The following is a 16560-nucleotide window of genomic DNA, read 5'->3' on the forward strand; positions in this document are numbered from 1 at the left end:
GAGGTGTGTGTCCGTCATCACATTTCTTACCCCTCTAAGGCAAATATTTTTTACGGAGGTTTCGATGTTTGAGTCCAGAGTCTCGACGGGCTGATCTTTTCCACAGATGGAACTGTGTGTGTTGCAGAGAAATTAAACAGCATATGCAGACTGTTTTGAGTCAGTTTGTAAGCTGTAACTATGGCAGAACACAACACACACACACACACTCAAACCCCAGCCTTGGCTATAGAAACACCACACCACACACACACACTCAAACCCCAGCTGTGGCTAAGAACACCACACACACACTCAAACCCCAGCCTTGGCTAAGAACACCACACACACACACACACACACACACACACACACACACACACACACACACACACACACACACACACACACACACACACACACACACACACACACACACACACACACACACACACACACACACACACACACACACACACACACACACTAACACACTCAAACCCCAGCCTTGGCTAAGAACATGCAGCTGCAACTGTGGCTCACCTGTGTGTGTGTTTCAGATCTGCGGGGTGTGGAAGAATCTTCCCCAATCCCACGTGCGACAGCTACAGGCAGAACAACTTCGGGTTACTATGACAACAGCCACCGGTAGACGGGAGCAGATCGAAGGAAAGATCATCAAACACAGAGCACTGTTCGCAGGTGTGTGTGTGTGCGTGCACGTGCATGCGTGTATTTGTGGGTGCATGAAAGTGTGTTTGTGTATCTGTTTAAATGTGGATAGAAGAATATATTTCAATGAATTCAGATTTATGTACATACAGTTGAAGTCGGAAGTGTACATACACCTTAGCCAAGTACATTAAAACTCCGTTTTTCACAATTCCTGACATTTAATCCTAGTAAAAATTCCCTGTCTTAGGTCAGTTAGGATCACCACTTTATTTTAAGAATGTGAAATGTCAGAATAATATTAGAGAGAATGATTTATTTCAGCTTTTATTTCTTTCATCACATTCCCAGTGGGTCAGAAGTTTACATACACTCAATTAGTATTTGGTAGCATTGCCTTTAAATTGTTTAACTTGGGTCAAACGTTTCAGGTAGCCTTCCACAAGCTTCCCACAATAAATTGGGTGAATTTTGGTCCATTCCTCCTGACAGAGCTGGTGTAACTGAGTCAGGTTTGTAGGCCTCCTTGCTTGCACACGCTTTTTCAGTTCTGCCCACAAATTTTCTATAGGATTGAGGTCAGGGCGTTGTGATGGCCACTCCAACACCTTGACTTTGTTGTCCTTAAGCCATTTTGCCCCAACTTTGGAAGTATGCTTGGGGTCATTGTCCATTTGGAAGACCCATTTGCGACCAAGCTTTAACTTCCTGACTGATGTTTTGAGATGTTGCTTCAATATATCCACATAAATGCCCTTCCTCATGATGCCATCTATTTTGTGAAGTGCACCAGCCCCTCCTGCAGCAAAGCACCCCCACAACATTACGCTGCCACCCCTGTGCTTCACGGTTGGGATGGTGTTCTTCGGCTTGCAAGCACCCCCCTTTTTCCTCCAAACTTAATGATGGTCATTATGGCCAAACAGTTCTCTTTTTGTTTCATCAGACCAGAGGATATTTTTCCAAAAAGTACCATCTTTGTCCCCATGTGCAGTTGCAAACCGTAGTCTGGCTTTTTAATGGCGGTTTTGGAGCAGTGGCTTCTTCCATGCTGAGCGGCCTTTCAGGTTATGTCGATATAGGACTTGTTTTACTGTGGATATAGATACTTTGTACCTGTTTCCTCCAGCATCTTCACAAGGTCCTTTGCTGTTGTTCTGGGATGATTTGCACTTTTCGCACCAAAGTACGTTCATCTCTAGGAGACAGAATGCGTCTCCTTCCTGAGCGGTTTGACAGCTGCGTGGTCCCATGGTGTTTATACTTGCGTACTATTGTTTGTATAGATGAACGTGGTACCTTCAGGCGTTTGGAAATTGCTCCCAAGGATGAACCAGACTTGTGAAGGTCTACAATTTATTTTTCTGAGGTCTTGGCTGATTTCTTTTGAATTCCCCATGATGTCAAGCGAAGAGTCACTGAGTTTGAAGGTAGGCCTCAAATACATCCACAGGTACGCCTCCAATTGACTCAAATGATGTCAATTAGCCTACCAGAAGCTTCTAAAGCCATGACATCATTTTCTGGAATTTTCCAAGCTGTTGAAAGGCACAGTCAACTTAGTGTATGCAAACTTCTGACCCACTGGAATTGTGATACAGTGAATTATAAGTGAAATAATCTGTCTGTAAACAATTGTTGGAAAAATTACTTGTGTCGTGCACAAAGTAGATGTCCTAACTGACTTGCCAAAACTATAGTTTGTTAACAAGACATTTGTGGAGTGGTTGAAAAACACGTTTTAATGACTCCAACCTAAGTGTATGTAAACTTCCGACTTCAACTGTAGCTGTGTGTGTACAGGTAACTGCCAAAATAAAGGAACCACTTGAGTAAATGAGGGATACAATACATTTGTGTACATTTCAATGAGAACAACCGTTCAGTAATGTATACAGCTCATATTGTAAACAGTATCTGCATGAGAACATAGTGGATGGCCTCCATAACCAAATACAGTAAAAAAGGTATGTGTGTATAGCATGTGTGTTTATAATGTGAGTGTAATATCTGTGTGACCCCACAGAGACGTTCAGCTCCACTCTGACCTCAGAAAAAGAGCATTCTGGGATGGGAGGCATTGCCATGCTGACTCTGAGTGACACAGAGAACAACCTTCACTTCATCCTCATACTGCAGGGACTGATACAACACAGACAGAGAGGTGGGAGGGGGAGAGAGAGAGGGATGGGGGAGGGAGGACTGATACCTTCAGCCATAAGACAAGGGACTAGAGGTTGTTTTGGGAGTAGGGAGTAGGAACTAAGACAAGAAACTAGGGATTGTTTTGGGACTAGAGAGTAGGGGCTAAGACAAGTGACTAGAGGTTGTTTTGGGGCTGGGGGACTAGGGAGTACCTTAAGGAATAAGACAAGCGACTAGAGGTTGTTTTGGGACTAGAGAGTAGGAGCTAAGACAAGAGACTAGAGGTTGTTTTGGGACTGGGGACTAGGGACTAGGGAGTAAGTTAGGGGCTAAGACAAGAGACTAGAGGTTGTTTTGGGACTAGGGACTAGGGAGTAAATTAGGGGAAAAGACAAGAGACTAGAATTTGTTTTGGGACTAGGGAGTGCTGTGAGGCAGTGTGACATGGTTCTAAGTTTGTTCTGTGTGCTCTCTCTCGGCCCTGTAGACTCCCCCCTGGTGCCCATCCGGGTACGACTGCAGTACAGCCAACATGTCCTGAGAGAGATCCATGCCAACGTCACCGCCTATGTACGTTTTAGAAACTACACACACACTCTCTCTCTTTCTCTTTCTCTCTCTCTCTTTTTCTGTTTCTCTCTTGGACACAGATCTAGGATCTGCTTGTCCTCACTAAACCAGATCCTAACCTTAACCGTTAGGAGGAAAACACACATCAGGACAAACCAAGAGGCAGGAGGAAAGGGGGGAAACAGATGACATCGTGACATCAGGGACAAACCAAGAGTCGGGAGGAAAGGGGGAAACAGATGACATCGTGACACACTCTCCCGCTGAGACGGATGTGGTTCCTTCCCCACATCCTACTGCTGTTGCCAGTACTGTTAAACCTCCATAGAGATGTGATGGACAAAGAAAAAGAAAGAGAGAGAGTGGATGGGTGTTGTAAGAGACAGATGTAGTGAGGAAGAGATGGAGGGATGAGAGACAGAAAGGAGAGAGTGAGGGAGAGAGTGTGGGACGGCATGCACACTCCTCACACATGTCAGTGGTTAGTTGTCTGTGGGACCAGAAAGAGGGAGGAAGAGGGGGAGGGATAGAGGGAGGAGGAGTGATGAAAGGAGGAGTCTGTTTTTGATCTGGTGGGAATTATGTGAATCTGAGAGTTGATGTGCCCCTCTTTCTGTTTTACACCCACACACACATACACCAAATAGTCTTTACGTTACATGACCAAAAGTATTTGGACACCTGCTGGTCGAACATATAATTTCAAAATCATGGGCATTAATATGGAGTTGGTCCCCACTTTGCTGCTATAACAGCCTCCACTCTTCTGGAAAGGCTTTCCACTAGAGGTTAGAACATCGCTGCTGGGACTTGCTTCCATTCACAAGAGCATTAGTGAGGTCGGGCACTGATGTTGGGCGATTAGGCCTGGCTCGCAGTCGGCGTTCCAATTTATCCTAAAGGTATTCGATGGGATTGAGGTCAGGGCTTTGTGCAGGCCAGTCAAGTTCTTCCACACTGATCTCGACAAACCATTTCTGTATTGACCTCGCTTTGTGCACTGGGGCATTGTCATGCTGAAACAGGAAATGGTCTTTCCCAAACTATTGCCACAAAGTTGGAAGCACAGAATTGTCTAGAATATCATTGTACGCTGTAGCGTTAAGATTTCCTTTCACTTGAACTAAGGGGCCTAGCCCGAACCATGAAAAACATCCCTAGACCATTATTCCTCCACCAAACTTTACAGTTGGCACTATGCATTGGAGCAGGTATCGTTCTCCTGGCTTCCGTCAAACCCAGATGCGTCCATCAGACTGCCAGATGGTGAAGTGTGATTCATCACTACAGAGAATGTGTTTCTACTGCTCCAGAGTCCAATGGCTGCTAGCTTCACACCACTCCAGCCAACGCCTGGCGTTGCGCATGGTGATCTTAGGCTTATGTGCGGCTGCTCGGCCATGGAAACTCATTTCATGAAGCTCCAGACTAACAGTTATTTTGCTGACGCTGCTTCCAGGATTTTTATGCGCTTCAGCACTCAGTGGTCCCGTTCTGTGAGCTTGTGTGGCCTACCACTTTGCGGCTGAGCCGTTGTTGCTCCTCAACGTTTCCACTTCACAATAACAGCACTTACAGTTGACCGGGGCAGCTCTAGCAGGGCAGACATTTGATGAACTGACTGTTGGAAAGGTGGCATCCTATGACGGTACCACATTTAAAGTTACTGAGCTCTTCAGTAAGGCCATTCTACTGCCAATGTTTGTCTATGGATATTGCATGGCTGTGTGCTTGATTTTATACACCTTTCAGCAACGATGTCTCTCTCTCTCTCTCTCTCTCTCTCTCTCTCTCTCTCTCTCTCTCTCTCTCTCTCTCTCTCTCTCTCTCTCTCTCTCTCTCTCTCTCTCTCTCTCTCTCTCTCTCTCTCTCTCTCTCTCTCTCTCTCTCTCTCTCTCTCTCTCTCTCTCTCTCTCTCTCTCTCTCTCTCTCTCTCTCTCTCTCTCTCTCTCTCTCTCTCTCTCTCTCTCTCTCTCTCTCTCTCTCTCTCTCTCTCTCTCTCTCTCTCTCTCTCTCTCTCTCTCTCTCTCTCTCTCTCTCTCTCTTGGCTCAATCCTGTCCCTGGATTCATTGTACATGGATATTTCTATTTAAATGGCCTCCGAGGTCATAAAAGTAATGTGTTCACCACAGTCATACATCTGTCACATTAATACAACATTTTTCAAATAACTTTACAATCTCTGTTTATCTAAAGTTCTGGCGGTTGGAAGGATATGAAAGTGGGTGCATTGTGTGAGATATTAGCCCCAAAGCAAGCCATATTTCCGGTGTGTCTAAGGCCTATGTGTGTGTGTGTGGTGGTAGGGGGGTTGTTGAGAGAGACAGAGAGAGTGTGTTGTTGTGACATAATGAGTGTGTTTCAGGGTCTGTATGTGTGTTTGAGTAGAATGACTTTGTGAGTTTATCTATTACAACCCCTTGTGTGTTTGTTTCTGATAAGTCTGACGATGTATCACCATTTCCCCAACGTTCTCCCTTTAGGACCCAGACTTTGCTGAGGTACTGACAGACCTGAACAGTCGGGAGCTCTTCTGGTTATCAAGGGGCCAGCTGGTGATCGCCGTGGAAACTGAGGGCCCGGATCCCAGACACATCTCCGGCTTCATCACCGGCAGGAAGTCATGTGACAGTAAGTGCCACGCCCCTTTATGTAGAACAACCAATCAATCAATCAGCCCACAGTCAGTCACTCAGAGAAGTGACATGTTGAATCGATGAAGTTACTCGAATCGCTCAACATCAAACAATCAACCTTTATTCCTCTTCTGTCACCCCATCACACCTGAAATGAGGCCAACGTCAGAGACCTAGGAGGAATGTGTTTTGTCTTTCAGTTCACTTGTTCCCCTTCTGTTCCTCCATGGCTGTTTTAGCGATTCTCTCTCTTCTATAAATACTCCTTTCTTTCAAGTCTTATCACTGAAGTAAAACCATGTTTATATCCCCGCTGTTTGACTTGGTGGTCCACCAAGACCGGGAGAGGAGGTGTGTGTCGTAGACAAAGTCTGAGACAATTCAGGGCACACATGTTCAATTCAAGTGACTCTAATGCAAACATACTTATATACTTAGACCCCCCACACACACTCACACACACATTGTCTTTTTCATACGCACACACACACTTGTGTGTACACACACACACACACACACACACACACACACACACACACACACACACACACACACACACACACACACACACACACACACACACACACACACACACACACACACACACACACACACACACACACAGGGCGCTGCCAAGGTCACAGTCTGCTGGACCTCACTCTCCATACTGGTGTTCCAGCTCCATGATTAACAGGTTGACGTTATGTGTGAAGAATTCAACCCAACACACTCGTTTCACTCTCTCCTTACATCTCTCTCTCTCTCTGCCTGTCTCTCTTGTTCTGTTCTTTTTCTGTCTTGAACTCCTTCCCCTCTATCACTCCCATTCGGCCTTTCTTTGAGTAGTTTTCTCCCTTCTTTGGAGAGCCTCTCCTTCTCTATCTGTCTTTCCCTGTCTGTCTTCTAAGCCCCTTCGTGTTCAACAAGGGTTACCTCATCCCACGGTTTAACCTTGGGTTAGGGTGTGCATGTGTTGGGGGGTACACCACTTAAGATAGAATTCTCTCTTTTGAGATGACACACACTTACCCTCACCCCAAAGTTCTGTGTGGACGGGTTGTGCTCTATTCCGTTCCCTGTGATTGTCCCCTCTGGTGGAGTGATGACATGGGGGGTGTGTGCATGTGTGTGTATCGTTCTACAGCGGAGACGTGAGAGAATGTGTTCTGGCCCTCTCTCAGCTCCCCCCTGTCTGGCTCTCCAAACTAACATGGTGAATTATAACACGACAGAGAGCATTGCCTCATCTCGCATGCAAGAGCTGCCTCATCACACACAGATTAGTCTGTAGTAGTCTGGGTCTGGGGCTGAAATGGAAAGGGGACAATGTTTTGAGATCAGAGTCAGGGAGACCCTACTCATACTCACTCTCTCTCATCCTCTCTCGTTCCACCTTCAATTTGCTTTATGGAAACATGAAACGATCCAAATGTGGCACTGCGTGTTCATCTGTTATGAAGAAATCATTTACTATTTCCTCTCTCACTTTTCTCTCTTTCTGTCCTCCACTCCCTCTCTTTCTCTCTCCAGCCATCCAGAGTGTCATGTCCAGTGGTGATGCATTGACAGCAGGGAAGACAGGCGGTGTGGGATCAGCATTCTTTCATCTCCATGATAACGGCACCCTGGACTACCAGGTATGGATCTGAACTGAATTTAATTGATTTTAACTTTAAATAACTGAATCAAATGGAATTGTACTGTCACTATTTACATATCTGAACTGAACTGAACCACCAAACCAACCCATATCCTGCTCCGTACACAGGTCCAGATAGCGGGGTTATCCAGTGAAGTGGTGGGTCTGACCATCGAGCTAAAGCCTCGGCGGCGCAGTAAGCGGTCCGTGCTGTATGACCTAGCTCCAGAGTTCGACAGGCCCAGCGGGCGGGCGACGGGAAGCTGGAGTCGTCTGGAGGCGCGTCACATCCACATGCTGCTGCAGAACGAACTGTTCATCAACGTGGCTACCGCACACAGCCAGGAGGGGGAGCTACGCGGACAGATCAGAGGCCTGCTCTACAGCGGCCTGGAGGCACCCAGACATGGTGAGACACTGACCTCAGACCAGAGCACTAGGGCTGAATCCTAAATCAACCCCCTTTGTCTCGCTCCTTCATTTGTGCATTCGCTCCTCCATTCATGAATTATTTTTGAGTTTGTGCAATTTCACACTAGAATGGAGTCGCACAAATTATGAGCCACCTGTGTTTGTTTGTGTTTGACACAAGTAACAGATGAAATACCTCCCAGATGACATGTTTAACTGTGACTGTTATCGTGTAAAATGACAGGGTAATTTTTCTAATTTGAATTTCATGTCCATTTTATTATTTAAATGTGGAACATGAATTGCATCATTCAAGTCAAGGGTATATCCCGAACCTGTGTCACAGCCGGCCACGACCGGTAGACCCATGAGACAATTGGCCCAGCGTTGTCTAGATTAGTTTGGCCGGCAGAGATGTCCTTGTCCCATCGCGCTCTAGCGACTCCTTTGGCGGGCCAGGCGCATGCACGTTGACATGGTCGCCAGGTGTACCGTGTTTCCTCCAACACATTGGTGCGGCTGGCTTCTGGGTTAAGTGGGCATTGTGTCAAGAAGCAGTGCGGCGTGGTGGGGTTGTGTTAGTATGTCCCGAAGTTGATTGATCCCCTCACCACTCTTGAAATCACCCTTTGAGTTTTGTTAGTAACACGTGAAAATGGAAGGCCCTCCGAGCGAGTTGGTAGTGGCGATGGACTGGTTTGGGATTCACCATAGAGTAACTCAAGTACACTTAGGTTGAGTAAATGGTCAGGGATAGAAAACTCCAGTCCTCTAGACTAGAGACACTGTCCACAGAGGCACCTTTATAAAGTATCTGAAAGAAAAACATTGATCCCAATTTGAGATTATTCTCTTTAACTCTAGTCTTTTGCTTTTCATTCATATTTAACTCTCTCAACCCTCTCCTTCCCTAGAGATCCCTGTCCCTCTGGCAGGCCAGTTTGTGGCCCCTCCAGTCCTGACCAGTGCTGGGGGCCATGCTTGGGTGTCTGTGGACGAGCGCTGTCACCTCCATTATGAGATCGTGGTGGCAGGCCTCAGCAAAGCTGATGACCTCACAGTCAGCGCCCACCTTCATGGATTTGCCGAAATCGGCGAGCTTGGCGAGAGCAGCACCAATCACAAGAGACTGCTGACAGGGTTCTACGGTTCTCAGGTAGGCAGAGGGAGACACATGAATAATCACAGACACACAACTTTGTCATGACAGTATGATATAGATAATGTATACATACAGCAGAATCTTATTCCATTCTCTCTCTCTCTCTCTTTCTCTCTCTCTCTCTCTCTCTTTCTCGCTCTCTCTCTCTCTCTCTCTCTCTCTCTCTCTCTCTCTCTCTCAGGCCCAGGGTGTGTTGAAGGACATCAGTGTAGAGTTGTTGCGTCACCTGGACAGAGGGACAGCCTTCATCCAGGTCAGCACCAAGGTCAACACCAGAGGAGAGATACGTGGACAGGTGAGTAGGACCACAACCATAACTCAACCACTTAACAACCAGAACTCAACCACTTAACAAACGTTATTCAACCACTCTAAAATCCTAACACAGTGCACATCTCAACCTCAACCGTAGCTCAATCTCAATCCACACTCTTCAGTTTGATTATGCATTACTGGAATATATTGAGGATTATAGAGATGGAGCGATGACAGGTGGAGGAGAGGAGGGAGGGAGGGAGGGAGCTGAGGCTCCTTAGGGCCCTAGTCAGCTGAGTGTTTATGTGTGTGTGTGTGTGATTGCTCACTTAGTCAGTGTGAGGCCACACACTCTCACTGACAGGTGGTCTTGTGTTTTTAGAGACATTTTGTTGAAAAGTAAAAGTTTGTGAGGGCACACACACACACACACACACACACACACACACACACACACACACACACACACACACACACACACACACACACACACAAACACATCGTTACACGCTAACATATCTGCAGGTGGCCTGGTTTATGATTTTGTCTTAGCTGCCAGGGATTAGAATGGAAGAAAGAAACGTGTGAACACACACACGTACACACAGTAAGGTCCGGTAGTTTTAATAGCAAACAGGTCTGACACATAAACAGCCATCTGCCGTGGAGCCGTAGAGACATGGGCGGAAAGCAGGCTGAAGGCTCCATTTAGGACTAATTTACAAGTACACTTTATAAAAAGGCACAAGGGAGGTTTGTCCAACAAATCACTGAAATCCTACCCTCTGTCTTCCCCCCGCTCTCCCTACTTCCTCCTCCTTGTTCTCTTTCTCTTGGTCCCTCCTCTTATTCTCCTATTCTCATGCTCACCCCTTTTCTGCCCCTCTCTATCTATGTCCCTTTCTCATGCTCGTCCCCTTTTCTGCCCCTCTCTATCTATGTCCCTTTCTCATGCTCGTCCCCTTTTCTGCCCCTCTCTATCTATGTCCCTTTCTCATGCTCGTCCCCTCTTTCTCTCTCTGTCACCCCCCTCTCCATTCTTCTCTCTCTCCCTCCCTCCTTCTGTCTTTCTCTCCCTACAGGTCCATGTGCCTAACAACTGTGAGTTTGGGACAAGGGGTGAGGTGGAGGTGGCGGAGTTTGATGACCTGTTTGTGCGTGATCCTGAGGAACTAAAGAAAGACCCCCACACCTGTTTCTTTGAGAGTCAACACCACGCCCACGGCTCATTCTGGACCCCCAACTACAACAACTGTTTCACCTGCAGCTGTCAGGTAGGACTGTTCAAACTACAAGCACTAGGGCGGCGCTATAGCTATGCATTACATTAACTGCTGGTTTCCCAGACACTGATTAAGTCTAGTCCTGAACTAAGAAGCCCTTTCCATGGAGAATCTAGAAGTATAGTTTCTACTTCTATATTGAGTGACTTTGTGTCTAACCACTCTCTCTCTTCTTCTGTCCATTTTCTCTTCCCTCATCTCTCCATCTCTCTGTCCTCCCTGTAGAAGCGCACAGTGATCTGTGACCCGGTCATCTGTCCAGTCCTCACCTGTTCTCGCACCATCCAGCCTGAGGACAAGTGCTGCCCCGTGTGTCTCGGTGAGTGTGTGTGTATGAGTGTGGACGAGCGTGTGTTACTATGTTTGAATAGGATTGTGTGCTTGAGTGTGTTTTCCTTATTCTTGAGAGGACTTACTATTGACAGTTCACCACATTACGGACGTAAAGTTGTGGAATAATACTTTCCTGTGTCCGTTTCCCCTGTCTGTCCTTTAGAGAGGAAAGAGCCCAAGAACATGAAGACTCCAGAGAGGCTAGACGAGCATCCAGAAGGTTCTGAACCATCTCTCTGTCTGACTGTCACTCTTCTTTCTTTCTCGCTTTCTCCATCTGTCTGTTCCTCTGTCTCTCCCTGCCAGGAGTTACTCGTTCTGTCTCTCTACATCACTCTCCCTCCTCTCCTTCTGTCTGTTCCTCTGTCTCTCCCTGCCAGGAGTTACTCGTTCTGTCTCTCCACATCACTCTCCCTCCTTTCCTTCTTCTCTGTTCCTCTATCTCTCCCTGCCAGGAGTTACTCGTTCTGTCTCTCCACATCACTCTCCCTCCTCTCCTTCTGTCTGTTCCTCTGTCTCTCCCTGCCAGGAGGTACTCGTTCTGTCTCTCTACATCACTCTCCCTCCTCTCCTTCTCTGTTCCTCTATCTCTCCCTGCCAGGAGGTACTCGTTCTGTCTCTCTACATCACTCTCCCTCCTCTCCTTCTGTCTGTTCCTCTGTCTCTCCCTGCCAGGAGGTACTCGTTCTGTCTCTCTACATCACTCTCCCTCCTCTCCTTCTCTGTTCCTCTGTCTCTCCCTGCCAGGAGGTACTCGTTCTGTCTCTCTACATCACTCTCCCTCCTCTCCTTCTGTCTGTTCCTCTGTCTCTCCCTGCCAGGAGGTACTCGTTCTGTCTCTCTACATCACTCTCCCTCCTCTCCTTCTGTCTGTTCCTCTGTCTCTCCCTGCCAGGAGGTACTCGTTCTGTCTCTCTACATCACTCTCCCTCCTCTCCTTCTCTGTTCCTCTATCTCTCCCTGCCAGGAAGTACTCATTCTGTCTCTCTACATCACTCTCCCTCCTCTCCTTCTGTCTGTTCCTCTGTCTCTCCCTGCCAGGAGGTACTCGTTCTGTCTCTCTACATCACTCTCCCTCCTCTCCTTCTCTGTTCCTCTATCTCTCCCTGCCAGGAGGTACTCGTTCTGTCTCTCTACATCACTCTCCCTCCTCTCCTTCTCTGTTCCTCTATCTCTCCCTGCCAGGAGGTACTCGTTCTGTCTCTCTACATCACTCTCCCTCCTCTCCTTCTGTCTGTTCCTCTGTCTCTCCCTGCCAGGAGGTACTCGTTCTGTCTCTCTACATCACTCTCCCTCCTCTCCTTCTCTGTTCCTCTATCTCTCCCTGCCAGGAGGTACTCGTTCTGTCTCTCTACATCACTCTCCCTCCTCTCCTTCTCTGTTCCTCTATCTCTCCCTGCCAGGAGGTACTCGTTCTGTCTCTCTACATCACTCTCCCTCCTCTCCTTCTCTGTTCCTCTATCTCTCCCTGCCAGGAGGTACTCGTTCTGTCTCTCTACATCACTCTCCCTCCTCTCCTTCTCTGTTCCTCTATCTCTCCCTGCCAGGAAGTACTCATTCTGTTTCTCTACATCACTCTCCCTCCTCTCCTTCTGTCTGTTCCTCTGTCTCTCCCTGCCAGGAGGTACTCGTTCTGTCTCTCTACATCACTCTCCCTCCTCTCCTTCTCTGTTCCTCTATCTCTCCCTGCCAGGAAGTACTCATTCTGTCTCTCTACATCACTCTCCCTCCTCTCCTTCTCTGTTCCTCTATCTCTCCCTGCCAGGAGGTACTCGTTCTGTCTCTCTACATCACTCTCCCTCCTCTCCTTCTCTGTTCCTCTATCTCTCCCTGCCAGGAGGTACTCGTTCTGTCTCTCTACATCACTCTCCCTCCTCTCCTTCTCTGTTCCTCTATCTCTCCCTGCCAGGAGGTACTCGTTCTGTCTCTCTACATCACTCTCCCTCCTCTCCTTCTGTCTGTTCCTCTGTCTCTCCCTGCCAGGAGGTACTCGTTCTGTCTCTCTACATCACTCTCCCTCCTCTCCTTCTGTCTGTTCCTCTGTCTCTCCCTGCCAGGAGGTACTCGTTCTGTCTCTCTACATCACTCTCCCTCCTCTCCTTCTCTGTTCCTCTGTCTCTCCCTGCCAGGAGGTACTCGTTCTGTCTCTCTACATCACCCTCCCTCCTCTCCTTCTGTCTGTTCCCTCTGTCTCTTTGTGCCAACATATATGTTTTACCTCTGAAATTGATATGCATTTCCAATGCTAAGAGTGTCCTCTATTTCTCTCATCCCTCTGAACCCCCCCCGTACTCACTCACTCACTCACTCACTCACTCACTCACTCACTCACTCACTCACTCACTCACTCACTCACTCACTCACTCACTCACTCAGGTTGTTACTTTGAGGGGGACCAGAAGATGCATGCTCCTGGGTCTACATGGCATCCATTCGTCCCTCCATTTGGCTACATCAAGTGTGCCCTCTGCACCTGCAAGGTAGGCCTCTAGGTTATTTCTTCACAGCTAGGATGATGTAAGTCGATAAGTGATGCTAACAAAACATAATTAGAAACATAATCTTTCTGCAGCTTCCTATAATTGAAAGTAAATTACGCTAATTTCCCATTGTGTCCTTCCTCCTCTACTCCTGTAGGGGGCGACAGGCGAGGTGCACTGTGAGAAGGTGATGTGTCCAGCCCTGACCTGCAGTCGTCCGGCACGCCGTAGCCCCTCAGACTGCTGTAAGGAATGTCCGGAGGAAGACAAACCCCCCTTGGAGCATGCTGACATGATGCAGGCAGATGGGACACGTCACTGCAAGTTTGGGAAGAACTTCTACCAGAACAGTGACAACTGGCACCCCCGTGTGCCCCTGATGGGAGAGATGAAGTGCATCACCTGCTGGTGTGACGTGAGTATTACAGGGAGTCAGGGACCAGTCAGGAACAAGTCTTTTACAAAATACAGACACTTAAGACTGGGTTTGGACCTGTTGCCAAGCAACAAAACTCAAGACAAAAAAGCTTCAGACTGTTGGACCTAAACCCCACGGACCAAAAAGGAAAAAAACACTGTAGAACTGTGTGTTTCAGTGAACCTTTAGAAAAACCCAGACTCAACGTTTCTTCTGACTGAAGGAGTTTTTCCATGCCACTGTGCTCAATACATATTTGTACAGAGAGTAGGGATGTTTCAGACTTGGTTGAGCTTCATAGCTGTAGGGATGGGGGGACTTGTGTGGTCCTTACCCCTTGGGGGAAAATTCCAGTGTCAGTGTGGGGAACTCTGGGATTTGGAGTTGAGAAGCGTGGAGCATTTTCTGGTTCCACAGCATTGTGAGGAGCATTCCTAATGTACCTCCCTCGGTCTCTCCCTCCCTCATTTCTCTCTCTTTCTTTCTCCCTCTCTCCAGCATGGTGTGACTAAGTGTCAGAGGAAACAGTGTCCAGTCCTGACCTGTAGTAACATCACCCGCCGGGAGGGCATGTGCTGTTCTGAGTGCCAAGGTGACAAGCACACACAAACATACACCATCCTCCCTCATGCTCCCTAGCCAGAGCATCCAAGGACACATGCTTGAAATAGTGAGACATGCTCTCAATCCTGATGACATGTTTTCAAACAGTGATGATTCATGTAGTAATCATTGATTAGTTCATATTGGATTGTCTCTTTTGTTTAGATTCCAAAGAGGAAGAGGAGGAGCTGATAAAAGTTCCGGAAAAGAAGAACAGCTGGAGCCACTGAGCTGAAATCCCCTCTCCACCCGCATCCCCCACTTCTACCTTCCCCCCACCACGCCCCCCTCCCCTCCTCTCTCTACCTACCCCCTCATGGGCAGACCTAGACCTGCACACTGGGTCAGCTAACACCCCCTAAAATCAAGACCCCTATAACCCTCCAGCCCCAACCCACAAACCCCCTGTCCACTCCCACCCCTTAGTCAGCCTCTGGATTGTAACGAAGGAAGGAAAGACAGAGGAAAAGAAAGAGTAGTATTGAGGTGTCATGGAAGAGAATGGAAAGAAGGGAACTAAAAGAGATCAGAAGTGGACCAACCACAGCTGCTGCAGCAGTGTCTTTTGACTGGTTTCTCCTTTGAAATTTGAAATTTTTGTTTTGTTTTTAGTTCTTTTGTTTCCTCGTGATGAATTTTGCCCACCCTTTCAAAAATCACATACAGTTACGCTTCATATTCGAATGCCGGTACACAAGGTTTTTTGCTTAGTTGTTAAAATGGATGTGTTGGTGGTCTTTGCATTGTTAGATTGATGTTAATTGTAAATGGTTTGTACTGATTGATTTCTGTGCGTGTGCGCGTGTGTGTGTGTGGTAAAAATGCTTGCTAAACAGTGGCCAAACATACAAGACAGTAAACTTACTTGGTGGCTCGATGGAAACACACACAAAACATTGTCAGCGATGCTCAGTCTATCTGATAAACCAGCACCACACATACCCCCTGTCATCCCATCCAGTCAGCACCACACATATGTCCTGTCATCCCATCCAGTCAGCACCACACATATGTCCTGTCATCCCATCCAGTCAGCACCACACATACCCCCTGTCATCCCATCCAGTCAGCACCACACATATGTCCTGTCATCCCATCCAGTCAGCACCACACATATGTCCTGTCATCCCATCCAGTCAGCACCACACATATGTCCTGTCATCCCATCCAGTCAGCACCACACATACCCCCTGTCATCCCATCCAGTCAGCACCACACATATGTCCTGTCATCCCATCCAGTCAGCACCACACATATGTCCTGTCATCCCATCCAGTCAGCACCACACATATGTCCTGTCATCCCATCCAGTCAGCACCACACATACCCCCTGTCATCCCATCCAGTCAGCACCACACATATGTCCTGTCATCCCATCCAGTCAGCACCACACATATGTCCTGTCATCCCATCCAGTCAGCACCACACATATGTCCTGTCATCCCATCCAGTCAGCACCACACATATGTCCTGTCATCCCATCCAGTCAGCACCACACATACCCCCTGTCATCCCATCCAGTCAGCACCACACATATGTCCTGTCATCCCATCCAGTCAGCACCACACATACCCCCTGTCATCCCATCCAGTCAGCACCACACATACCCCCTGTCATCCCATCCAGTCAGCACCACACATATGTCCTGTCATCCCATCCAGTCAGCACCACACATACCCCCTGTCATCCCATCCAGTCAGCACCACACATATGTCCTGTCATCCCATCCAGTCAGCACCACACATATGTCCTGTCATCCCATCCAGTCAGCACCACACATATGTCCTGTCATCCCATCCAGTCAGCACCACACATACCCCCTGTCATCCCATCCAGTCAGCACCACACATATGTCCTGTCATCCCATCCAGTCAGCACCACACATACCCCCTGTCATCCCATCCAGTCAGCACCACACATACCCCCTGTCATCCCATCCAGTCAGCACCACACATACCCCCTGTCATCCCATC

At 47.9% G+C, this 16560-nt stretch overlaps 1 protein-coding gene across 1 annotated transcript in view; it reads left to right on the top strand.

Annotated features, from left to right (window-relative positions):
* LOC139549393 (chordin-like) overlaps nt 1-15661 on the top strand; it is a 28945-nt gene extending 13284 nt beyond the window's left edge. The window contains exons 7-21 of the mRNA XM_071359860.1: nt 540-681; nt 2678-2815; nt 3284-3366; nt 5851-5998; nt 7534-7640; nt 7772-8051; nt 8968-9209; nt 9397-9510; nt 10553-10744; nt 10979-11072; nt 11250-11306; nt 13463-13566; nt 13724-13981; nt 14483-14576; nt 14753-15661. Of these exons, the coding sequence (XP_071215961.1) occupies nt 540-681; nt 2678-2815; nt 3284-3366; nt 5851-5998; nt 7534-7640; nt 7772-8051; nt 8968-9209; nt 9397-9510; nt 10553-10744; nt 10979-11072; nt 11250-11306; nt 13463-13566; nt 13724-13981; nt 14483-14576; nt 14753-14817 (2118 nt within the window). The 3' untranslated portion in view covers nt 14818-15661. The remainder of the gene's footprint in view (nt 1-539; nt 682-2677; nt 2816-3283; nt 3367-5850; nt 5999-7533; nt 7641-7771; nt 8052-8967; nt 9210-9396; nt 9511-10552; nt 10745-10978; nt 11073-11249; nt 11307-13462; nt 13567-13723; nt 13982-14482; nt 14577-14752) is intronic.
* Nucleotides 15662-16560: the final 899 nt, after the last annotated feature.

The sequence above is a fragment of the Salvelinus alpinus genome, chromosome 22, assembly GCF_045679555.1.
Source record: "Salvelinus alpinus chromosome 22, SLU_Salpinus.1, whole genome shotgun sequence".
Taxonomy (NCBI): domain Eukaryota; kingdom Metazoa; phylum Chordata; class Actinopteri; order Salmoniformes; family Salmonidae; genus Salvelinus; species Salvelinus alpinus.